General features: G+C 32.1%; 2 protein-coding genes across 8 annotated transcripts in view; one reads left to right on the forward strand and one right to left on the reverse strand.

Annotated features, from left to right (window-relative positions):
* Window positions 1-355: 355 nt before the first annotated feature.
* On the forward strand, window positions 356-4,084 carry LOC142219987 (growth hormone-regulated TBC protein 1-A). The gene is made up of 6 exons (XM_075288819.1): window positions 356-616; window positions 672-844; window positions 1,129-1,316; window positions 1,377-1,817; window positions 2,212-2,324; window positions 2,393-4,084. Exons 2-6 carry the CDS (start codon window positions 810-812, stop codon window positions 2,612-2,614), a joined length of 999 nt encoding a protein of 332 aa, XP_075144934.1. The 5' UTR covers window positions 356-616; window positions 672-809; the 3' UTR covers window positions 2,615-4,084.
* Window positions 4,085-5,874: 1,790 nt separating this feature from the next.
* The window catches only part of Fer2 (basic helix-loop-helix domain-containing Fer2), a 105,689-nt gene continuing 85,271 nt past the window's right edge, over window positions 5,875-26,292 (reverse strand). For 2 of the 7 annotated variants that reach the window (XM_075288826.1, XM_075288825.1), the window contains 4 exons: window positions 7,121-7,290; window positions 6,840-7,044; window positions 6,290-6,501; window positions 5,875-6,231 (listed from right to left, as the gene is read on the reverse strand). In XM_075288826.1, the coding sequence (XP_075144941.1) occupies window positions 6,104-6,231; window positions 6,290-6,501; window positions 6,840-7,044; window positions 7,121-7,259 (684 nt within the window). In that variant the 5' untranslated portion in view covers window positions 7,260-7,290 and the 3' untranslated portion in view covers window positions 5,875-6,103. Of the gene's footprint in view, window positions 6,232-6,289; window positions 6,502-6,839; window positions 7,045-7,120; window positions 7,291-11,115; window positions 11,460-26,292 lie in introns of those variants that run through there. The other 5 variants (XM_075288821.1, XM_075288824.1, XM_075288820.1 and 2 more) reach the window with 5 other exon arrangements.

Below are 26,292 nucleotides of genomic sequence, written 5' to 3' on the forward strand. Positions count from 1 at the left end.
ATAACTTACACTGTGGCAAATATCTGGGATATTTTCCAGACAAACTTATACTCTGGACAGCGCATAACATTTAATTAGCTGACTTGAATATGCTACCTTTAAGGAAAAAACTGATAGCGTAGAGATAATTTGTACCATCTCCGAAGGAAAAAGTTAAAATGTCGACACATTTGAAATTATATGAACCGATCTATTCGGATATATCCATTCCCGGATATATCGCTATTTATAATTCACAATTGCATTATTATTTATTTGTTTTCGTTCCATCTCTGACGCCGTCATTTATTTACCCTGGCTTTGTTTTAATGAGGATACTTCTTTAGGACGCCGTCAATTATTTTTGCACCGGCTCTTAACCCTAAGAAAAAGACAAAGCATAAAAAGAAGAGAACAATAATAAAAGTCAAAATTAGTAAACTTATTTATATTTCGGTTTTCAAGGTGTAAAATTAATAGTGAATTAACATCGAATCAATTAAGCGACAAAATGCAAACAGAGCAAATGCAATTTTATGCCACATTAGATTGATATGTAACTCAAAGCGCCTACCCGGAGCAGATATAATCCATCACAAAGTTATCGCAAATACTCTTAATAGGAATAACATTCAAGGTAGTAGCGATGAATCTATGAAACTTTGTTTTAATTTTCTCGGTCAATATTTCAGAAAAACCCTTACATCCACAATGTCCAACTTCAAAAGTTATTGGATATAAGTCTTATCTAATAACTGTTAGCTCCAACAACGTTATCATAGTGCTGGGATTGACTAGGTTCTAAGAACATTCATTGCCAAAAGACAAAAATGACCAACACAACACAGGTGTCATCTAAATTTAGGTAACTATTGGTTGTGTATTTTGTTGTTAGTAAGGCATTGGTATTTCGTATGGCTCTCCAGAACACTATTTAATATGCTATAGGTGTTTAAATCAATGTGTCCTCATGTGTTCTTGCGAGTCATAAACATTGAAATTATGCTCTAAAATTTACCCACGCACCAAAGTAGTGATTTTTGATTTTTGCTATCACACAAGGTGGGGGAGGGGCGGAGGGGCTTATTATTTCAGCGCAACGTTAACTACATTAATCACTAATACTACTATGATTTCTCTGTACTTTAGCGATGTAGATGAATATGGATTCAAACGTCCGGAAACTTTCGACTATAAGAACTATGAGCAATTCATGTCAAGCTACTTGAAAACTTTGGCCAAAAGACGAAAGAAATGGGAAACTATTCTGGAGGAAAATGTTGATCTCACCAATATTAGTCCTAAATTAAAGCGGTTTATACGAAAGGGCATACCAGGTAGTTAAGCTTATAATTGAAATCTTTTTCTTGAGATACAATTATACCTATATCTTCCAGGTCCTTTCCGTCCTGATGTGTGGATGAGAATATCTGGCTCTCATAAGCTTCAACAAAACTCACCAGATCTCTATCGCAGTTTATTGAATAGCCCACATGAGAAAGAAATCAGTGACTCCATATCAATAGATCTACCTCGTACTTTTCCTGACAATATTTACTTTGAAACTAAAAAAGATCGATTGTATAATATCCTTATAGCATTTGCTCATCATAACCGCGAAGTCGGCTACTGCCAAGGCCTAAACTATATAGCTGGTCTTTTGCTGATTGTCACAGACGATGAGGAAAAATCATTTTGGTTACTAAAACACATGGTCGAAAACATTGTGCCCCAATATCACACAAAGAATATGGCGAATCTTTTACGTGATATGGCAGTGTTTAAGGAGATGGTTATACGCAGAGTCCCCACCGTAAATAAACACATCGAGGCTCTAGGTATGTATCGGATTAATAAGATTCGAAAAATCGATTTATAGAACTAACCATAAATTGTTTAAATAACAGAAAAAATTTAAACTGAAATTAGGCTATGAGGTTGCTTATGAAGAGAACCCACGCTTATATTTCCACTTCATTAATAAATGACCTCTTAATCTTGGCAAAAATTACATTGACAATTATTACCATGCGAATCGGAAGAATTTAGTGTAATTACTTACTTTTTGCACAAAATATTAGAGATAGAACTGTCAGTCCTTGGGCAATTGCCTCCGTATCACTTGCTAAATCATTTAAAGGAGGACTGTAATTAAAAGTAGTATTCTTGAATAGAAGAATGTCAATGTATGGCAATATTTATATCTACAATATTTTTCGTATCTTCTTTCAGGTTTGCCTTATGCTGTAATCGCCAGCAAATGGTTTATTTGCATATTTGCCGAAGTACTTCCAGCAGAGACTGTACTAAGAATTTGGGATTGTGTATTTGCCGAGGGATATAAAGTATGTCATCTACAATTCAATTTTTTTTTTGGGTAACAAAAATATATTGTTTTATTTAATTTTTACAGATTGTTTTCCGAGTTGCCCTAACCATGTTCAAAACGCACAAATCAGCAATTCTTGCAACAGATGACATTGGTGCATTGGCAAATTTCTTTCGGGAAATTTTAATTCACGATGACATTGTCACAGACTGCCATACATTTATGCAAAAAGTATTCGAATTACGCTTAAAGCGTAGTGAATTGGAAAGTTTAAGGAAAATTTGTGTGGGACGCAATAACACTTAAGCTCACCAAACCCATTAGCCATGACCATCATCTAAATGTATTTCTTATGTTGCTGCGCAATAATCGAAACATTCAGTATGACAGAGAAAGATAAATTTAAAACACAAATAATACGAGCAAACATGAGTATATTTTTAAGCCCAATGCAAAGAAAGATCTACATTACAATTAGGGCTGTTGTTGTACACAATACCAATTAGAAAGCCAAATATAATAGATTATTTCTTTTATTCGCCTCCATGCCAATTGTACACGTTTTTGGTAGTATTCTCGATCGATCATCTTCGATCGTGTAAAGTAGTTAAACTAAATGTAGTCAGTGTGTATTATTGGAGTATATACGTATATATATAACATGTATTTATTAATTACTCATATACATAAGATAAAATATTTATTCACTCATCGAACAAGCATTCACAGCAAAACGGGCAATTATAAATGTGGTTTTCAAGGGAAATCCACAACATGAATAGCTCTCAATAAGTGGGACCTAAATTAAAGTTTCCTTTAATTTTAGCGTGAAATTAATTTCTTTTGAAAACCACCGACGAACAATAAATCTATTCCACCATATACGTATATGCTGGGATACCAAAAACCTTGCATCTTGATATTGTTAAAGGACAGATAATAAAATATTAGTTCATTAGAGAATCTGTAGCTTAGATTATTTCCTGTTTCGAACAAAACAACCATGCAAAAATCCTTATTTTCAAAATAGGCTTCGATACTGTAAAAAACGACTCAAAGTACAATGCTAGTTATATACGTAAGATATATGATTTTAGGTTCATTCATCACTATCACTAATGATTTAAGCTATTTTGTTTTATCGGTGATAAGACTAGAAATATTACTACTATTTATTTGTTAGTACATGAATGCATATGTATTTATATTTATAAGCATGTTTTGTTGTTGTTTTATGTTTTTTTTATTATCAACTAATTTGTTATATTTTAATGAAGCCTTAACAGAGAAGTTTTACAATTAGAATAAATTAAAAAAAAAAAAAAACACTGAAAAGAAATTGTATAAATTTTATGTTAAAAATTCAATTCCAAATACTATTCTGCTCCCGAAATTCCTTAAATAGAATTAAAGATTATGAAGATTTTGAAGTTTAAAAACTTCTTAAATTTTAAGTGCGTAAATGTTGGCATTAGAAGTGTGCGCGTGACACGCGTGAATCACGTGAGTCGAGAACAAAATCTAAAGCAACTCTCGTGAATGTGGGTGAGTGGGACTAAAATAAATATGTCGTGCGTGAATAAAATTTCTGCAAAATCACGCTCACGAAAATAACCAAGATTTAATTCACGCTCGTATGTTAACTGAAATTAATTTAACTCTCGAACTGTATTCTATTTTTGAATTTTGTTATCTTGGTTGATTTCCGTTTGGAAAATATCGTGAGTCTCGTGAATTTGTCGTGAATCACGTGAATTGTCGTGAATCGTGCGTGAACGTGAGTCTTTAAAAGTAGTTCATGCGTGAGTACTGGTTTTCGTTTCGTGAATGTGCGTGAAAGGGATTAGCTACCACACGTATCGTGCGTGAATAAATATTTTGCTTCGTGAATGTGCGTGAGTGTGAGATAAATTTCAGTCACGCGCACACCTCTTGTTGGCATACCAGCTTTCCTTACAGATTATTATGAATTTTTGGCAATTTCTCTAAATGTGGTCTCTTATTAGTGAGTGAAGATTCAAATTTCATAGTTCATATTCGAAGTATTGCAGATTGGGAAATTGTTTAAACATTAAATATGTCTCGCGATGCTCTGGTCTAAATACTCAATAAGGGTTTGCTTATTTAGACCTTTATCTTTTTTTTGGGTCTTGTTTTCTTTCGGGCTAACTAAGACAATTCAGTCCACTGTGATACCATATTAACTGCAAGTACATTTTACCATTTTGACCGTTGATCCAACCCAATCACAAAATTCCTATTTGAGTTTTTACGATTTGCAAAATGTTTGATATCCATGTTTGACAAATGTAGACGTTACGTTAATCGCATAGTGATTTTTTGGAAATTTTTGAAAAAAGTCATATCCAAAAGTATGCAGATCATCATATCCGAGAATATTAGAATTGTAACTACATTAGAAGGGATGCTCTCCTCAAGGTTTGGAGTCTGCTACGAGGAGAAGAATGCATATTATGAGATGAAAATATAATAGAGATGCTCTCATTAATTTGTTAGTAGGTGACGCAACCACTAAGAGAATCTTTCAAACACTCGAAATTATTGAGATGTCATCGATGATCGGTGAAAAGCATTTTGGTGTTTCGTCCAGACTGGAGCAGAACCCATGATTTTCTACATATAGATTAATACTATGTTTTCGAGCCTAAAAGCTGCTTTTTCCACAATTACTTTTTTGAATCAATTAAAAGATGAAATTGTACACAAACAATCCTTCAAAAAAATTTCATATTTTCATCCAATGACAATTTTGCATGATCGCTTTGCATACATTTTCGATTGAACGCAAAAAAGTTTTTCGGCTTAATATTGCTGGTGGTTTCACCGCAATGTGAAACGCCGTTCGGACTCGGTTATAGAAAGGAGGTCCCTTGTCATTGAGCTAAACATAATATCGGGCTGCACTTGTTGATAGGAAACAAGTTCACTACCTTTTGTAACTGTAACTTTGTATTGGGAGCCACCGTGGTGCAATGGTTAGCATACCCGCCTTGCATACACAAGGTCGTGGGTTCGATTCCTGCTTCGACCGAACACCAAAAAGTTTTTCAGCGGTGGATTAGCCCACCTCAGTAATGCTGGTGACATTTTTGAGGTTTTCAAAACTTCTCTAAGTGGTTTCACTGCAATGTGGAACGCCGTTCGGACTCGGCTATAATAAGGAGGTCCCTTGTCATTGAGCTTAACATGGAATCGGGCAACACTCAGTGATAAGAGAGAAGTTCACCAATGTGGTATCACAATGGACTGAATAGTCTAAGTGAGCCTGATACATTGGGTTGCCACCTAACCTAACCTAACCTACCTTTTGTAACACAATGGGCTGAATACTCTAAGTGATTCCAAATAACGGGCTGCCATTATACCTAACCTAGGGCATCACTTTTTCGGAATTTTATTCAAATTCGAATTTGGATAACAACATAAAGTTGGTTTTGATCACAGTGATTTTTATTTATGTTTATTCTTTATATATTCTCATAAAATTTTTAATAATTCTTTTGTATTACTTTTGTTGCATCATAAAAAGAAAAAGCCTAATAATCTATGATAAATTTATTTTGTATTGCTTTATTGTAATGGCCGTAATGCGTAACAATGATAATAATAATAATAATTCTAAAGCTAATAAAAAAAAACAAAAGTGAACAAAACTATGTGTTTTACTACAATACAAACTGACTAAATAATGAGGGAATGATCAAGAATTCTTTGATGACTTTTGTCAATTTATATGGAAGACTAACAGAAACTTAAAATTGCACAGTAATGGATTTATGGCGGTCCACAATGTACACCACACATGGGTTCGGACGACAAGGCCAATGAAGTTAATAAAGTTCTTCGTCCTGGATGTACTCCCAAGTTTTCCCAATTGATCCATGAAAGCCGAGCAGTCAAATCTGAAATTTAAGACAGTATTCGATTAGACTAAATTTTATGTATTTGAAATATCCGTACCACTGGTATTCCAATTGGCTTTATCTGCTTTAATTTCCCCTCTCAAACATTTCTCCACATATGTTAGGGGATCATAATCCGATTGAAGAACTTCGCGCAACAAGGAAATATAGGCTATCGCCAGACGCAAAGTGTCGATTTTGCTTAAACGCTTTTCATATGGGAAAGTGGGTACATGGACCCTTAACTCATCAAAGGCTGAATTGATACTACTACAAATGTGAATACGTGGAAATAGAATAGGAAAATGATACAAACAGTTAGAATCATGCTATTGTAGAGATATGCATTGTTCCAAATAATCAAATTTTATGGTATACCAGGCTAATACTTTTGTTTTTATATGTGGGAAAATAACTTATAATGTGTTACAATGTTAATTCGGGTTTCGGTTAAATATTTTCCATACAATGTTCCATAAAATCTTTGAAGATCATTATGATTTTTTTCTGAACATGATCATTATCGTAACTTGGCATACCATAATATGTTAATGTGTTATGAATATACAAATAGCTAAGTCCAACAAAAATGTAAAATATATAAAGACCATATATTGTTGTACCCAGTTGGTGCCGACCTCTGGATTCGCTTCCTTTCCCGTACATTCGCCTGTTGTCGCTGAATTTTGTATGAAGCGGTATTGTATGAACTGCTATTATTTGGATTCGGACTACTACCGCACATTAATCCTTGGGCATTGTTGTTGTTGCCGGTATTCAAGCCGATGTTTGTTGAAGAATCCAAAATATTTTCTATAAGACAAAAGAAAACACAAGGAATTATTTTAAAATGTACTTCCTTTTTTGAATTTGTAAATGTGTTACTTACCATTACTTTGTTGTTGCTGCATATATTGTTGTTGCATTTGACGATAATTGTTTGAATTCATTCGCAAAGATGCATTACTACTGCCGCCGACGGCATTTGAACCTCCTGCATAGACGCAAGAGGGCAAATCATTTATCATGTCATCATCAAAATTATGAAAGGATATATGGCTGAAATCGGGGAAAAAAATATTATCGTAGAGTAAAAAATCACTTTCAAACTGTTTTCGATGTTCTGTGATTGAGTGAATATTTGGTTATTTAAATATGTACTGTCAAAAATTAAACCATGACTAATGGCTTGAAAAATTATTCTTTTGGGCACTAGAGATTAATAAACAACACTATACAAAGGACATATTAGCATATTTAAGGGCTAAATATGCGAAACAATAGTTTTTACACTCAGCACCCCCAGGAAAAAGTCTGCCAAAACCAAAAGTCGGTTTCTGCTGTTATATTTTTGTAATTATTGTTCTAGTCCTCTAATATTTCTAAATTTTTTCAAATTCGTGAGCAAGACATATTCGTAATGTATCGTCTTAAATGTGTTATGATGACCTCTATATCACCTTTTTCTATTTTTATACCATTCAATCTATTGTGGTGAACTTCTCGATCTCTTTTTCTCTCTCTTATCAATGTGCCAAATTCACTGTCAAGGGATCTCCTTCTTATGGCCAAGTCCGAAAGGATCACGGTGAAATAATTTTAGAGGCACTCAGAAATGTCACTAGTATTACTGAGAGGGCATAAATTACCGAAGAAACTTTTTGGTGTTCGGTCGAAACTAGGATTGAAGCCACGGGCCCTTGTCTGCAAGGCGAGAATGCTAACAATTACATCAGGGTGACTCCCTGCACATAACAAAAGTCTGTAGTTCAACTAACGATCAATTTAATTTACTTTTATTGCAAAAAATGTATTTGCTTGTAGTTTAAAAAGACGATCAATCAGAATTTTAACACAGATTCCTGGTTTGTTTATAGAAATGCAACATTTGAAAACTGTATTTTTTGAAATCTATCTCGATTTTGCCATTCTGTACATTGAAAAAAATATTGTCGTGAGGTCAAAGATTTCGTGTCTTTAAAATACGAATGCAAATTTTGCTTAGCATAGAAGACGCATTTCCCTTTTCCTTGTCCAAAAGTCAATAAACTTTTCAATGAAGTCGTATTGTCCTTATAATTAAGTGACTTGATTTAAAAATGGGTATCATAACATGGAAGAAAAAAATTATGGGCTAAGGTCAACTTGTCTTTAATAATTCAGAAAAATTCTTTAAAATTAATGAAGTTGTCTTTAAACTTGTTGTCTTTTTGCATCTTGGCTACAAAGCAACAAATCGTTCAAATATAAGACATGTTTTTCAACACATTATTTTAAAGACGTTTTTTACTTGAAACATAGCATAATTTCTACTGGAAGTAGAGTCTGAATTTGGATAATAAAGTTGTCGTCAACTCATTTTTAAAGGACTTTGATAGAATATGAAGAAAAAAAGCTGCAAAAAACGAAAAATCAAAATGTGCTTCCTAGAAGCAAGTACACATAACCCAAATTTAAAAGAGAATTTTGTCTTAAAATGATCCTTACTTGTATTCTCCGCTTCTTTGGCTCGGAATCAATACCAAATTTTTTAAAGTAAAGACAAAATCTTTGGAATCTGTTTTTCAGTGTATACTTTCAATTAAATTCATTTATGAACTATATAACGAAAAATTACAGTTTAATGAACTAAAAAGAAGCAAGTATAAAAAATACTTTTTGGCCCCAGACAATGGCCATTTAAAAAAATCTTACTTTCCTATAAATTTCAACTAAATGGTACGTGCATTTTTTGTTATAATTATTAGTAAAGATTTGTTCGGTTGAATGGAAAATAACTCAAACCTCTATAATTTTTAACGATTGTAGACTACGATTTTCAGAAATATTTTTAACTAATTTAAAACAGTATCATAAGAATACTTAATTATTGGTATTTTTCTATGCATAAAGGGATATGCGGAATAGGATTTGTATTTAGGCTCCATATAGATGGATCTGGTGTAATTTTTTATATAGGTTTGAAAGTGATCTATTACACTCGAAAAAAAGTGAACTCTCTATTTCACTAAAGCCAATTTAACTTTATTTTAGTTCATGGAATTATTATGTTTGGAGAAAGTTTCCTTTACCCTAATAATTTTTTGTTTACGTTAGTTAAATTAACTAAAACCGAGGAAAAAACTAAACTCAAATGAAGTATAATGATTAACTAAATTCGTACCTTCTACAAAATAGTTCAGAATTTCTTTAAATTTGTAAATTTTACCAAAAATGCGTCCATCATGAACTTCGTATATCACTAAAGACATTCTTGCAATTTTGAACTCCAAGTTTTTCCTTCAAACTACAAAATTTTCTTTAACAAGTGAAAAAACTTAGTTATGTCTAATAAATTTTCTTGAATTTGTCGAAAAATATTTACTTATTTTGATGACATCGGCATGATGCCAACGTTTGTAATACTGTTTAGTTAAAATTTTCTACAAATATTCAAAATTTTCTAAAATTAACCGAAACATTTCTTCCTGGTGGGTTCACTGTTTTTTCAGTTTATATATCCCTTCATTGTTTATTTTATTAGAACGGCAAGGAGACACGGTGGAAAAATTGAAATATAAAAAATCTAACTTTAACTACGCTCATAGAAAAAACTCTTTTAGAAACAGCAGCAGTTATATTTTTGTACTTAAGGGTCTAACGCACTCACTCAGGGTCACTAAAGCCGATTTAATTGTATTTTAGTTCATGGAATTATTACGTTTTACGAAAATAACTAGAAAAGATTAACTAAATTCGTGTCTCACAACAGTGTGCCCATCTTGAACTTCGTATGACACTAAAGACATTTTTGCAATTTTGAACTACAGTTTTTTTTTCCTTCAAACCACGAAATTTTCTTTAATAAACGAAAAATAATAATTTAGTCTAATAAATTTTCTTGAACTTGTCGAAAATTATTTACTTATTTTTGTGAAATCGGCGTGAAATCTGAGTTTCTAATACAGTTTAGTTAAAATTTTCTAAAATTAATCTATTTTTTCTAAAATGAATTAAAATTTTCTTTCCTAATGGGTTTATTATTTTTTCAGTGCGAACAATGAATTATAAAATTTTTAGGTTATACATTTTTCCCAAGGCATATTTAAGAACCAAAAGTAGTTTTTGGTATATTTTTGCAATATACTTTCAAGCTCCTAAATGCGAACAGCAAACATTTTGTTTGCTATTATGCCTCAATTTGATAAATATTCCGATTTTTGGGCAAATACTATAAATATTCATAAAATATTGTTTTAATTGTGTTATCATAGTCCCTAAGTTGGTATTTTTATTTGTTTCAGCCAAAGTAAAACATGTTTTAGTGTAATCGAGCTTAAATATCAAAATATCAAACATTGTTTGCTCTTTCAGCAAACATTGACTGTTACCGCTTTTTTTTAGCAGATTGTTTGCTGTTTCTACTAACAAATTTCTTTTCGGTGTACTATTCCTTCCATAAAAATACGAAAAATAATGGTAAATAGAAACTTTGTTGCAGTAAACTTTTTATGATGTTTTTTTCAGTTCACTTTATTGGAATTGTTTTATTTTTTCATCAAAATCATTTTTCTGTTGAGATATGGCAAACGTTCTTTTGGTGGGAAAAAGTGTAAAGAACTAAAGTAGAATGTAGGTTGTTATAAAACGGATATTAGAGTAGCAGGAAAATTAAAAAAAAAAAACTACAAATTTGATTTATATATATTTGATAATTTTTCTAAAAAAAAACGAATTTTTGGCTAGATTAATGTTTGTGTAGCTATGTCAAATATTTTTGCAACATCACAATCTTGAACGATCTGTAATCAAAAATCATTTCAATCACTAATATCAATATTTCACATATTAATCACTAATCAAATTTTCTGCTTTTATATATTCTGCCATATTCATTTTACCAACCTAATGGGTGGGGAAGATGATGAATCCGGTAATTGATTGCGCGACATAATTGACTCCGAGAATCAAATTTGATTTTTTTTTTAATGTTTCACTATTTTCACAAAATATTCCAATTGAAATATCAACCGCACTCTAATAGGATTTGTAATGAAATAAGAACATCTCCAGGGAATACCAGCCTTTTTATATGATTATCCTTCCAACCAGAATAACTTAACATCCTGTCAACACCAGTCTATTGTGAGGATTTGCAACCCCCAAAAAGGATGCTGCAGTGATTTCTGTTTTCAATTACTTTGGCATGGTTGGTATTCGTCGATGGCGACCAAGTGGGCGGAGCCTGTGAAGTACCAACTCATCATATACACGGTAATTAATAGACTAGGTTGCAGTCCTTGTAACCGTGTGAAAACTAGAAATTGAGTCAATTGAAAGTTATAGAAATTAATTACATGAATTAGAAATAATTTGAAATAATTGATTACATATTAGGACTATATGAGACGATGTATGTTGTAACCTGCATATTAAAAGTCATAACATACTTAGTAATTTAAAGGGTAGCTGATATAACATGTTAAGTTCTACGAACGTAATCTACACGCAGAGAAGAACTCTGATTGCCACAATCATATTCGAATAGCAAAATAATATGATAGGAGCTATTTTTGCGGCGACCATGTAACATTTTCACCTGCAACCATGTTGGCTCAGTGAATATTGTTTTAATAAAAATAAAATTTTCCTCATCTAAAATGTTATTATATTGATAAAAAGAATTTTGTTTGAATCAAAAGACAATGGTCACGGCCTAAAATGTTATGGTATTCGCCAAAAATGGGTTTCTTTCAGTTAAAAGAACATGGTCACAACCTAAAAAACTTTTTTCGTCGTCGAAAAAAGACGCCACTTGAGAAAAGAAATCGCAAAATTAACTTTATTTATTGGTTTTTATTTATTTATAAACTAATTCATTGTTTATTTGTATTTATAATGTCGTGCAAGCAAACATCACATATTTTTACACACTCTATTTTGGTTTAATTTCAACAATAAGTAATCATTTCACGGACAGAAAAAACATGTTTGGACGTGGTTGGCGCATACATTTAATGCTTATCTAGAGTATGTAATTGTCGCGAAAACCGTGTATTTTGTATTTATAAAAATAATTTTCGAGCGGAGAAAAATATATGTTGGCAATAAGCATTTAAATGGTTCTCAAATGCCGCAAACATGTTCTATTATTTGAATGATAGAATTTGAGACCATTACATGGTCGGGAAAATCATGTGCCTGACCATTCAATTTTTTTACTTTTTTGCAGAGAAAAAATTATTTTTATAGGTTAGGTATAGATATGTCTAGAACCATTACATGGCCATAAAGACCATGTATATTTTTTTCGTGACCATTTAATTTTTGCAGAGAAAAGAATTTTATAAAAACATTGAGTAGGTACACACGATTTTCATTTTGTGCGTCAGTCACGTGTTGATTGTTGCTTGGAATGGACGGAGAATATGGAATTAATGTGTTTTGTGTTAATTTATTTATTCAGAAGAGGCACGTGGTTTTATGTGAACACAAAAAAGGAAAGTGTAATTGAAAAAAAAACCTGGTTTTTGTTCTGCATTTTGCTTATGGTATAATTTTTATTTGGCAGTTACATGATGCCTGCATTTTTAAATTTGATAGGCACGAAGTAAATATGGAATGATTACTTATTGTTGAAATTGAACCAAAATAGAGTGTGTAAAAATATGTGATGTTTACTTGCACGACATTATAAATACAAATAAACAATGAATTAGTTTATAAACAAATAAAAACAAATAAATAAAGTTAATTTTGTGTTTTCTTTTCTCAACTGGCGTCCTTTTTTCGACGACGAAAAAAGTTTTTTCATAAAGATCAAAACATTTTAGGTTGTGACCATGTTCTTTTAACTGGAAGAAAAACATTTTTTACGAATACCATAATATTTTAGATAGAGACCATTGTATTTTGATTCAAACAAAATTATTTTTATCAATATAATAACATTTTACATGAGGACAATTTTATTTTTCTTAGAACCATGTTCACTGAGCCAACATGGTTGCAGGTGAAAATGTTACATGGCCGCCGCAAAAATAGCTCCTATCATATTATTTTGCTCTTCGAATATGATTGTGACAATCATGTTTCTTCTCTGCGTGAATTCATATTTACTTCGTGCTCATCAAACGTACAAACGCAGACATCATGTAACTGCAAATAAAAATAAATGATACCATATAACAAAACGCAGAACAAACAAGTAAGGAAAGTCTAAAGTCGGGCGGGGCCGACTATATTGTATCCTGCACCACTTTGAAGATCTAAATTTTCGATACCATATCACATCCGTCAAATGTGTTGGAGGCTATATATAAAGGTTTGTCCCAAATACATACATTTAAATATCACTCGATCTGGACAGAATTTGATAGACTTCTACAGAATCTACAGACTCAAAATTTAAGTCGGCTAATGCACTAGGGTGGAACACAATTTTAGTAAAAAAATATGGGAAACATTTAAATCTGAAGCAATTTTAAGGAAACTTCGCAAAAGTTTTTTTATGATTATCGCTCGATATATATGTATTTGATGATAGGGAAAATTACAGGCCTTTTTACAAGTTTTCGACTAAGCAGAGGCGATTTTAAAAGGGAAAATGTTGGTATTTTGACCATTTTTGTCGAAATCAGAAAAACATATATATGGGAGCTATATCTAAACCGATTTCAACCAAATTTGGCACACATAGCTACAATGCTAATTCTACTCCCTGTGCACAATTTCAACTAAATCGGAGTTAAAAATTGGCCTATGTGGCCATATGAGTGTAAATCGGGCGAAAGCTATATATGGGAGATATATCTAAATCTGAACCGATTTCAACTAAATTTGGCACGCATAGCTATAATGCTAATTCTACTCCCTGTGCAAAATTTCAATTAAATCGAAGCAAAAAATTGGCCTCTGTGGTCATATGAGTGTAAATCGGGCGAAAGCTATATATGGGAGCTATATCTAAATCTGAACCGATTTCATCCAAATTTGGCACGCATAGCTACAATGCTAATTCTACTCCCTGTGCAAAATTTCAATTAAATCGGAGCAAAAAATTGGCCTCTGTGGGCAAATGAGTGTAAATCGGGCGAAAGCTATATATGGGAGCTATATCTAAATCTGGACCGATTTGGCTGATATTTTGCAACTTTTTCGAGACTCATAAAATATTCGGATGTACGGAATTTGAGGAAGATATGTTGATATACACGCCAATTATGACCAGATCGGTGAAAAATATATGTGGCAGCTATATCTAAATCTGAACCGATTTCTTCCAAAATCAATAGGGATCGTCTTTGAGCCGAAACAGGACCCTATACCAAATTTTAGGACAATCGGACTAAAACTGCGAGTTGTACTTTGCACATAAAAATACACCAACAGACAGACGGACAGACAGACAGACAGGCAGACAGACAGACGGACGGACATCGCTAAATCGACTCAGAATTTAATTCTAAGCCGATCCGTATACTAAAAGGTTGGTCTATCCTTCTTGGCGTTACATACAAATGCTCAAACTTTTTATACCCTGTACCACAGTAGTGGTGAAGGGTATAAAAACAGGTACATTTTTATTTCAATTACACTTCCCTTTTTGGCACTTCTGAATAAATAAACTAACACAAAACACAGTAATTCCGTATTTTCCGTCCATTCCAAGAAACAATCAACACACGACTGACGCGCAAAATGAAAATCGTGTGTACTTGGTCAATGTTTTTTCTTTTCGCTGCAAAAAATATTAAAAAATTAAATGGTCACGAAAACAATGTACATGGCCTTTTTGGTCATTTAATGATTCTAGGCATGTCTATACGTAACCTATAAAAATACTTTTTTTCCCTACAAGAAAGTAAAAAATTGAATGGTCATGTACATGATTTTCGCGACCATGTATTGGTCTCAAATTCTAGCATTTAAATAATAGAACATGTTTGCGGTATTTGAGAACCATTTAAATGCTTATTGCCAACATATATTTTTCTTCGCTCGAAAATTATTTTTACAAAGACAAAATACATGGGTTTCGCGACAATTACATACTCTAGATAAGCATTAAATGGATGCGGCAACCATGTCCAAACATGTTTTTTCTGTGCGTGTATGTCATAATATTTTCTTTAAAATTTATGAATTAAAATTAGGATAAAAACGAAAATCAATTTTGCCGAATTTCTTCTTCTTGTCGGGCCCGTATTTCGAAGCTGTTTTTAATATGATTTTAAAGGATTCTAATATCACATGAAGAAAAAAGCTGAAAAAACGACTAAATTAAACTTTGTTTCCTAGAATCAAGTACGCAAAACTTAAATTTGAAAGAGAATTGTGTCTTAAATTTGTACTTTCTTCACTTACTTTGGCTCGGAATAATTCGTGTAAAGACAAAATCTTTCGAACCGGGCATGTTTTTTTTTTTCAGTGTAGTTATATGTACTTTAAATTTGTTTTGTCTTTTGAGCAATGTTTGTAATCTTTTTATATTAGGTTTGACTTTTTTGTTATACTTTGTAACAATTAAAATGCAAGAATTACTTCATTTTTTTATTTTATAAATTTTTAATTAAATTAAATTGTTAAAACTTACAATAAAATGTATATTGAAAAATTATGTAAAAAAAATTCAATTAATTAACTAGATATAATTGAAATTAATTAATTTAAACTAATTAATTTGATTTAAACTAAATTAAATTTAGTTGGTAATAATAAGAGGACTGCTCAGTTTACACTACTCAGGTCTGTTTATTTAACTTCATAAACTCTTCTGAATCATTCCGATTCTTATCATTGCCTCAATGAAATTAAAATTGAATTTTAAAATACCAAACATGTTTGGATAGATTTATCTCTAGCCGTTGATACCATTTATTTTTATTTCCCACACATAAATCCCATGGCAGTAGTCACACCTTGCTTAAAAAGCATGCAATGTTTTTACTTCTTGACAATGATGTTTGGCTAATGCACATTCCACATTGAGCTTGTATTTAACCCTCTTTCGCCTGGAAATAGTCCTGCTCTTCGTTGCGGCTGACTGCTGGTGTTTGTTATTGAAATGCGATAATTTAATTGTGGTCTTTGGCAAGCAAACGGACCCTGAGAATTGTAGAATTTCGATTAACAGTCATGTTTACAAGGATTTTGTGTTAAGGGATTGTTTGTGCATACTTGAATACTTATGTCCTTTCGACAATTACATTTGTTTTGCTGGGTCTTGGGTGACCGCATTCTGCTCTGGCGCTCTCATTCTAATACAAGGCGAATGCGCGGCCTTTACTTCCTCACTCGCACACAGAGAGGGTGAATTAGAGATCCTTTTGCTATCACAGAGATACATCTACATCAAATGCGATTACTGTCATCGTTCTTTTATTGCGTACATTGTATGAGATGACGATGGCAATGTCCTTGGTACATGCTTCTCGATGGAAGTGGAGTGAGATGATGATTGCAGGGCAAATTGCTGGTAATGAAAAGGTTTGTTTCCTATCCAAAGGCTCTGTGACATATTGTTCCATTGTATGGTTTTGGCGGTTTTTCTCGCCTCGGGAAATTTGTTTCCATTCTCTAGGCTGGCAATCTTGGGAACGTGTGCCGGGCATACGTTCTCGGCAACTTGTTTGATCGTTCTAGTGAAGTGTGTGTGTGTGCCTGTTTGCAAGTACCTCTCATTCACTGGTCCATGACAAACATATGATGGAAGTCATTTGCCAAATAGAGGAGGATTGATGGGCGGTACGACCAGAGTTATAGCGGATAGCTTAGTGTTGACGTGGCTAATTTCTGTTTTGCTTGTAATAAAATAACAATAATTCCATTTAAACAATTGTCCCTGACAGTCATAAGGATGGGGTGGTAGGTAAGTGGAAATCCACATTTCATTCCGCTTAACGGTAAATTTAAGTCGGGTGAGAATTGGATTCTGTTATTGCATTGTTGTCTATGGTTAACCACTTTCATGCTTGAGAACCGAATGTACGGAAGATGTGAAAGGATATTTCCGCCAATTACAATTAGCGCCACATTAATAGAAAAAAAAGATTCACCAAAAGAATTCCTTTCATTTCTTTTCTTAAATTGTTTGTTTTTTTTTCTCACAAAATTCTTCTCAGTGTAAATAAGCTCCACCTCAAATGGAATAGGGATATCTGATTTGTCATCCCCCAAAGCACACAGTGGGTGAACAATGAAGTGGGGATACATAAAAAGACCTTAAATGAAAACTGTCAAATGCAGACATTGGCGCACAAGATTCATGCTGGCATGTAATGAACACAGAAGGTATTGCTCCAATAGGTATTACTGCTTGGAAAAAAATTGGGTTTAAAAATGTTAACGAACGATCGGATGATTTTAGACTAAGTTTTTATCACTAGTTTTGCAGAAATCAAAGCAATATGGATATGATAATACATACAGAAGGTACTGGAATCGTAGCACCGAAAAACTTCCAAGTAATAAGTGTTACGTCCTAAAATGCTCTTTGGGAAGGCAACAATGCAAGATCAATTTACTGTCAGGTAGTTAATTGTTAATCGACGACTAAAGTCGAAATTTGAAACATTTCAGAGTTGTATTTTTGCTTTTACCGCATGTGGCAGCGAAGCCCTTATCGTACCAACCCAAGTCGTTAAAATGAATAAATATTCTAATTTTTTCGAAGTATTTTCATATTTAATTATATTCGGAATACCGGATATAAATCTCTTCTAAAGAGCTGAGCGCTGAAATCCCTATAAAAATACCAAATTTGCCCCATTTAGGGATCTGCAAAAGCAATTTTTCTATCGTTTTTGGGCGATACTTTTTTTTATTTGGTTAAGCATATCCCAAGAACAATGTAACTGATGTTTAAGATATCTTTAGGAAGCAAACATTTCTAAATCGAGTGTTTATCAAAAGTTTATGTTAAAGTTTAACCTAAAAATAGGCATAACAACTTCAAATAACTTTCATTAATACCAGGATTCAACGTCTCAGTTAATTTGGCCAAAGGGGGAGGGGAGATGTTCAATGACGAATCCAAGAGCGAGATTTAAGTAGCTGTCATGTCTTTATCATAAAAGACACATTTCTCTGATATAAAGCTTTTTTCCTTGTCCAAAATCGATACACTTTTCAATGAAGTCGTTTTGTTAAGTGATTCGACTTAAAATTGTTTGACTAGGATCAACTTGTCTTTAATAATTCTTGAATATTAATGAAATCGTCTTTAATTTTATTGTTTTTTTATCTTTACTTCAAAGAAAAAAGTATAAAAATAGAAGATTTTTTTCAATACTTTATTTTAAAGATTTTTCTATTTGAAACAAAGCATAATTCTACTTATAGTCGGGCCCGAATTTGGAAACGACTAGTTTTCGTTAACAGTATCTTAAAGGACTCTGATAGCTAAAAAACGAATAAATTAAACGTTATTTTCTAGAATCAAGTACATAAACCCTAAATTTAAAATTGAATTGTGCCTTAAGTTTGTCCTTTCTTCAATTCTCCGCTTCTTTGGCTCGGAATCAATACCAAAGCCATTAGTGTAAAGACAAGCTCCTTGGAACCGTGCATGCTTTTTCCAGTGCGTAGAGTGGCCTACAGTGAATAATATAATAACATAACTCGGAAAGAAGAGACAAAATATGGAGATTGAGATAAACAAATAAGAATTACAATACAATCAGATTAAATTCAAAGTTAGGTTTTATTCGAGAGATGATAACAGAAAAAAATATTGACCCAATTTATTTAAACAACATTAAGGACATATTTCTCTAAAATAAATAAACTTTAATTAAAAGGTTTATAATCAAAAAAAAAAGTAACAAAAACACTTTTGATTTAATGAAATAATCTTTCAATTGAATGAAATATTGAAACTGTGGATTAAAACTAAAAAAGCCAAGACTTATTTTGTGGAGTGATTTTACTTGTAGTTGTTGTATGGTTGACCTTTTAGTATAATTATTTGTAGAGTTTGTAAGGCTTGAGGTCATGTTGTAATAAAACAAAATAAAATCTTAGTTTTTTATAGTGTTTTATTTTTAATTCTTTCCAATATTTCGAACACCATGTCCGTCCTCAGGGAAATTAACTTTAACAAAAGAAAATAAACACAAATTAACCAAACAGAAAGACAAATATTTAAAAATTATGTTACAAAAATTTTACTAGGACATTTACATTTTTAATATTTTTAATAAGACAAAGTGACTTGCTCGCCACTGCTTTTGAGTTTACACTAAACACTATTACTTTTTGCTGTATTTTTTAACTATGTTTCTATATATATGCGGTCGGTACATTTATAATATGTAGCATTTCTAACATATATCTCCTTTTGTAATTGTTCTCCTGGGCTAAAATATCTACATCTTGCAGATTGGGTTGATGTCCCGTCGTTGTACAACGTGCTGAAAGTGCCGTCTTCTGCTCCAATGGCTTTTCTGTTGCTTTTTGGTCCGATTTATGACCAGAGAGTCTGGTTTTTAATTTAGTTTTTGTAGTGCCGACATATACCTTCTGGCATATGTCGGACTTGTCTCCATTGCATGTGATCTTATACACCACATTCGATTTATCGTTGGTTTTAATTTTTGATTTTGTCTCACTAAAGAATTTGTTGACAGTGTTGTGAGTTTTTTGAGCAATTTGGTACTTTTCTTTGTTGAACATATTGGAATTACTGAAACGTTCGGAGAAGTTTGGTATGTATGTCAATCCTTTATATATCTTTGGTTCCCTTTCAGCAGAAATTATATTTCTCTTATTTGTTGCTCTTCTAATTAAATCTGTGATTGTATTGTGTGGGAAATCGTTCATCCGGAGTATAGTTCGTATTTTCATCTCGTTTTCTTGTTGGAATTTCACCTCACTTATACCCTATATACACCCAGAGAAATGATTGGTTGGAATTCGAGCAGGATAACAGATAGATTGTTGGAACTCATATTATTTAGTTGTGTGGACTATTTGTCAGTTATTTCTTTTATCTTATTGTTAGAATAACCAAAAAAGTATCAATGGTACCAAATGGTAGTACATACGACCAAATATTAGTTATTCTACATCTATGCAAGTAAAAAAATATTTGTTCTATTTTACTCTGTCATGACAACTTATTTGTTTTTTCAAAGTATCAACAGAACAAATAATTTGGTTGTGATAACAGATTCGAAGTTATAAATGGAAATTGTAGGTATTGTTGCTCCAACAATCATTTGGGTGCTATAACTTATAGAGCTTATAATTAAAAAAAATTTTAGAAGTCGAAGTTTGTAACCAAATATCATGCAGAAAATCACAGAATTTATACCCACGAAAGCGGCTTCGAATGTTCTTTGCAAGTCGCATAAATCACGCATGCGAAAACAAATTTAACCCAATTCTTTTATACTTTGCATGTTCAATAAAAAAAACATGTTTGACAATCTGTTTGTCGTCAATTGGAAAAAATCAAATACAAAAATATAAAAAAACATCATTAAATTCTGTGCTCGAATTGGATCTGAGGTAAGTAAAATCTTTAAATACGTTATTAACATATATGTGTGTTAAATACGTTATTAATATTATATATATTTTGCATTCTTTAGATTATATACCATGGCGATGTTTTTAAATGTTGTTTTCAAAGGCAAAAAAGATATATTAAAAATAGCTGGAGAAATCCTGACCGCCGAAACAATCCATAAAGAAAGTAAGTACAGATTATATCACCATTGACCCTTATATTATGTTGGGGGCATGCACTGGTCACTAAGAACTTTTATTTACTTTCCATCAGTAAGAAATGCGCTGATGAAAAATACGACGTGAATCATCAAATGACCCCAACATATCATAAGGGTTAAAATCGCAAATTAACTAAAAAAATCGGTGAAAAAAGAAATTTGTCAATAGCGTAGCTAAAAAAAATTATCATCATAATAGGGAACTTATTGAAATTCGTAGAAGATATATAGGTTTGTAAGTTGGTCGGTATTTAAGTTATCGTAGTTTGCTACAAATTCATATATTTGCGGGCACCAATGTTTTTGAAGTTATTGCCCGATATATGGAACAAGTTAAAAGCAATGACTCTTTGGAGCTATCGGTTAGGGTTTAACCCTTTGAGTACTTTTGACCACTACAGAAAACTTTGAAAAATGTCGCTCAAAATAACAAATGATTTTTATGATGTTCGTACAAAATTTAAATAGATATGTAATAAAGACAATTCACCCTTTTTCTTCACACAAAATGGATCTCTTTATTACATTTTTATTTACTTCATCCCACTTTTAGTCAAAAATCACTTTAAAATAAATGGATTTGTATATTTCATGGACGGGGCGAATAAAATACAAATATCAGACGATATTTTAGCGGACTATGTAAACCAATTTCGATGCGTTCCAGGATGGTTTATCGAAGCTATCGAATACGAAAAAGGTTAGAAATATATATCTTAGAATTCAGAAATTTATTCTATACTATTGCATATTGGTTACTCCAGATGAAACCATTGACTACGAAGATCTGGTGTATGAAATCGAAAATGAAGGCGATGTGCAAGATATTGCAAACTATAAATTAGACAATGCACTAGAAACAGAGAAAGAAGTGTGTGAAGAATTAACGGGATCTGTGAAAGTGGCTTCTTTAATAAACTGAAATGTATACGCTATCAAATATTTATTATTTATTATTCACTCCAGAACTTCTCGAATTTTAGACTCTTCGGCAGCTAGAAGATATAGAATATCGAATTCTGATCCAAGAAAACGCCGTTAAATGTTTGGATAATTCAGATAGAACAAAGCTATCAAAAATAATAATCAAGTATATCTTGCAAAAAGATATCAATTTCGAGTAAGTAATAGAAGTGACACTTGCGCCACTATGCAGTTAAAGCGTATATATGTACATATTTTTATTTATGTATAACCGACCATTACCATAAGATTCCGCTTAAAACTCTGTGGTAGGCCAGGCTAACCTTCCATTTTTTAATGTAAATCAGATGTCAGACCTGTAATTAGTCCAAGTTTACTTCTTAAAATATAACCGTTTAAATCAAAATTTTTTACGAATAATAATAATAAATTTAACAATATAAATAATTAATTTTGCAGATTAACACGCCACGATTACATTTTTTTAACGGATTTAATAATACAAATTCTGCCACAGGAACCAAAAGATATATATTATTGTCCAGCAAATTTTGGCAAGCGAGCCTCAGGAAAACTTTACGATGCCTTTAATAATTTGAGAAAACGTTTATGTAAATCAGGTCTATTGAAACGGCGAACATACCAATTTAAAAATAGTGGGATTATTTCATTTAACGGTAAAATTTCATATAACATTTAAACGCCTTCGACATATTTTAGTTTTTTTTTCAGATGAATCCGATGATTTCGCATACGTTAAAAATAATACTATCTTAAATGAGGAATATTTTTCCAAATGGGTTAACTGCATGTCGGAGAGAAAACATTTACTGCAAAATAGTGATTTGCCTACATCCGACTATTTAAAATTGTTTCCCATCTTCAACTCTAATGATATATCAATATTTGAACTTTTTAAGATCGACGTAACAACTTTTTATCCAAGTTGCAGCAGCATTGCAGTCTGGGATAATTTATTCAAAAGTGTTTGTAAGACTGAGCAAATCTAAGGATCTTAATGCAAAAAAAATTCTAGACAAAATAGAAGGATTGTCTGAAAGTATGTTTCATGGTCAAATGATAATATAATTTACATCCAACATATTATTAAATCTATGCAGGAAACAAAAAGGAGGTCGCGTTTATATTATTGCCATATTTATTCCCGTCAATCAATGTAAGAAGCTAAGCTTTTAAAAACTTTATACTTTGATAATCACTATTTTGCGTATAAAATAACTTCTACTGACTGTATTAATACTATTATTGACTTTAAAAAAATTAATGTAAATTGTTGGTCAGATGTGTCTATATCTGCTACTGGCGAAGAATTTGTTGTTTGGGATTACTAAATATTTAATGTTTATATGCTTTTATTTTCCGTTTTTATGAATACACAATAAATTAATTCAAAAACTTAAAATATTTTGAATGAGTTTTCTTTAAAATTTTGCACGGTTTTCGTGCTAAACAAATAGTACTGATACCAAAATATTGGTTGCCTCGATAATTCAACATATTATTAGCATAGACAACAGTTGATTGTTCTAACCACATAATAAATCGAATTGGTTGTGATTGCCAATATATGGTTCATCTACTCATATGTTAGTTATCCAAACAAATGTGTTTCAAGTTATGTCACACAACAGTTGGTTGTAGTAACAAATTATGTCAGTTATTTCTTGGTAGTAGCTGGAACCAAATATATCGGTTGGCAAAAGAATTGGTTGTCCCAACAAATTTGTTTTCTGTGTGTACCCTCTTTATGAAATTGGTTTCCGTATTCACGATCATTCTGCGAGGGTGGTTTGAATGATAGTTTATCAGTCTGCCCGAAGCCGTAGGTTTTTTTACTTTGAAGTATTTGTTGTAATTTAGATTTTTAAATTGACATTTATTTTTACGTGAATAGCTTTTTTTTTATATATAGCAAAAAGAAAATGAAAATGCGAAGTGTGAGATCTGTATCCTAATTTTAATTTTATAGAGTCTAAGCTAGAAAACTCCTTAAAATGTCTTAAGTTTAAGGAAGCCGCACCTTTGACTAGGAATCAATGGCAAATTCCTTAAGGAAAGTCAAAATCTTTGAATCCAAGTAAACATTTTTTCGAGTAGTGTCAATGGAAAAGTGCTCGATTTGTATCTCCAACAAATTAAGTATAACAATGACTATCGCAATCCATTACAATATAAACATAATTCAGTTGTTCCTCCTTTAAATATTATGGTCAATAACTCCACAAATTTAACTTTAGGATGAGAATTAAATAAGAAATATTTTAATATAACGACTATACACATCCTATGACTATGATTCCTTTATTTTAAAGAAATTTGTCCTTAATAGTGGTTAAATTTTGTCTCTTAATATTTAAGTTGTATAATCTTGCATATTAGGTCAATAGATTTTTGGTGTAGTTTGGCAGCTAAACATAAATATATTTGGAAATAAACGAAACTATATTGCAAATATTGAAACATAGTGCTTATAATTTTTATTCCAGTGGTGCAAAAAAAATTCTCACAAATTTATCATGTCCATATAACATGCTTATAGAATAAATATGAGTGCATTTGCGGATATTTATTTGTATTGCTTCGCTAATGTCTGGAACATATCGATTAAATGCTTTTTGAGTGTGCATGTGTATGTGTGTGTGTTTGATGGTGTGTTACTGCTGCCAGTATTTAACTGTGGTTAATTTGTGGCCCAACGTTAAGGACCTTTCTGTTATGCTTCTTTATCCTAAAAGTGTAGCGCACGCGTTTGTTTTGATACTTAACACACATTCACATGGATAACTGCGACTGGGTCTATTTTCATGGACATCTATCTACTCTGTGGTATTTGTTTGTTTTGATGCTTTAGCATTACCGTGTCGAATGATGATTGTTTGCATTTCTCTCAAGTATGTACTCGTAAGCTTAACATTTGCCACAGCTCAAATAATCCCATGAGAAAAATAAACACAAGGGAAATTTTCAGCTTTTCCGTGGTTTGTGATTTGGATAGGAAATTTTGAAAGAGGAAAACTTGATGAGCTTATGGCTATAAGTTACATGTGAACCATTACGGCTAGCTGAGTAGAAAAGCTCTGCTAATACTCGTTATGTTTAACGGAAATTATATTTGAAATGTTTTGAACTTTTGACGAAATGTATGGTGTATCAGAAGAAATTAATGATAATAGACATAAGAAGGAGTAATATGTTTGTAATGATAATATTCGAAGAGTAAAATCTTTACAATTATATACTCAAAAAAAAAGTGAACTCTCTATTTCACCAAAGCCAATAATGAAGTACACATTAATAGAATATAATAAAAAATAATTAAGTGTACGAATTTAAAAAAGTTTTATTTTTCTTAGCAAAATTTTTTTTTATTGCTAGTTTTTGACCGTAGCTGTAAACTGATTAATTAAAAAATGATTCAATACACGGAAAAAAAAACATATAAATTATGTCCGGGGAAAATTAACTATTTTTTCTCCCTTCTCGAAAAGCAACAAGTATATACAGCAGTAAGTTCGGCCGGGCCGAATCTTAAATACCCACCACCATGAACCAAATATTAGGGTTTCCTTTGAAATTTCAGGAGGGCTTGAGGACACTTCCGGAAGATAAATTTAAAGATTTCACCTATGAGGACTATATCAGGTTCTGGATTTATAAGAACAATTTTTGTTTGAGTTTTAGAGGAATTATTAACATCTCTTGTAAGTGTGCAAGAAAATTATAAAATAACGTCTTGATTTGAAATCTTAAATCTGTAGATTTTCACCCGGGAAGTAAAATTTGGAAATTTTACATTGAGTTTCAAGCAATTTTCATGATCAGTTGGCCTTCTACACCCTCAAGAAGTGAAGTCGGTCTTTATGGAGGCATTACCAAATGGACCGATAAAAACTTAATCCGATACACGTTTTTCTGAGCCTCAAATACCAGAATATTTAGAATTTCAGGCAAATCAGATAAAAACTACGGTTTCTAGAAACCCAAGGAGTTAAATCAGGAAATCGTTCTTATGGGGGCTATACTAAAATATGGACCGATACTCACCGTTTTCGGCACACCTCTTTATGGCCCGAAAATACCTCTAGATGTCCAATTTCAGGCAAAATGGATAAAAACTTTGGATTCTAGAAGCCCAAGAAGTAAAATCGGTAAATCGGTCTATATGGGGGCTATACCAAAATATGGACCGATACTCATCATTTTCGGCACACCTATTTATGGTCCTAAAATACATCTAGATTTCCAATTTCAGGCAAATTGGATAAAAACTACGGTTTCTATAAGCCCAAGACCCCAAATCGGGAGGTCGGTTTATATGGGCACCATACCAAAACATGGACCGATGCTCACCATTTTTGGCACACCTCTTTACGGTTCTAAAGTACCTTTTGATTTCCAAATTCAG

Source organism: Haematobia irritans, chromosome 1 (assembly GCF_050003625.1).
Source record: "Haematobia irritans isolate KBUSLIRL chromosome 1, ASM5000362v1, whole genome shotgun sequence".
NCBI lineage: Eukaryota > Metazoa > Arthropoda > Insecta > Diptera > Muscidae > Haematobia > Haematobia irritans.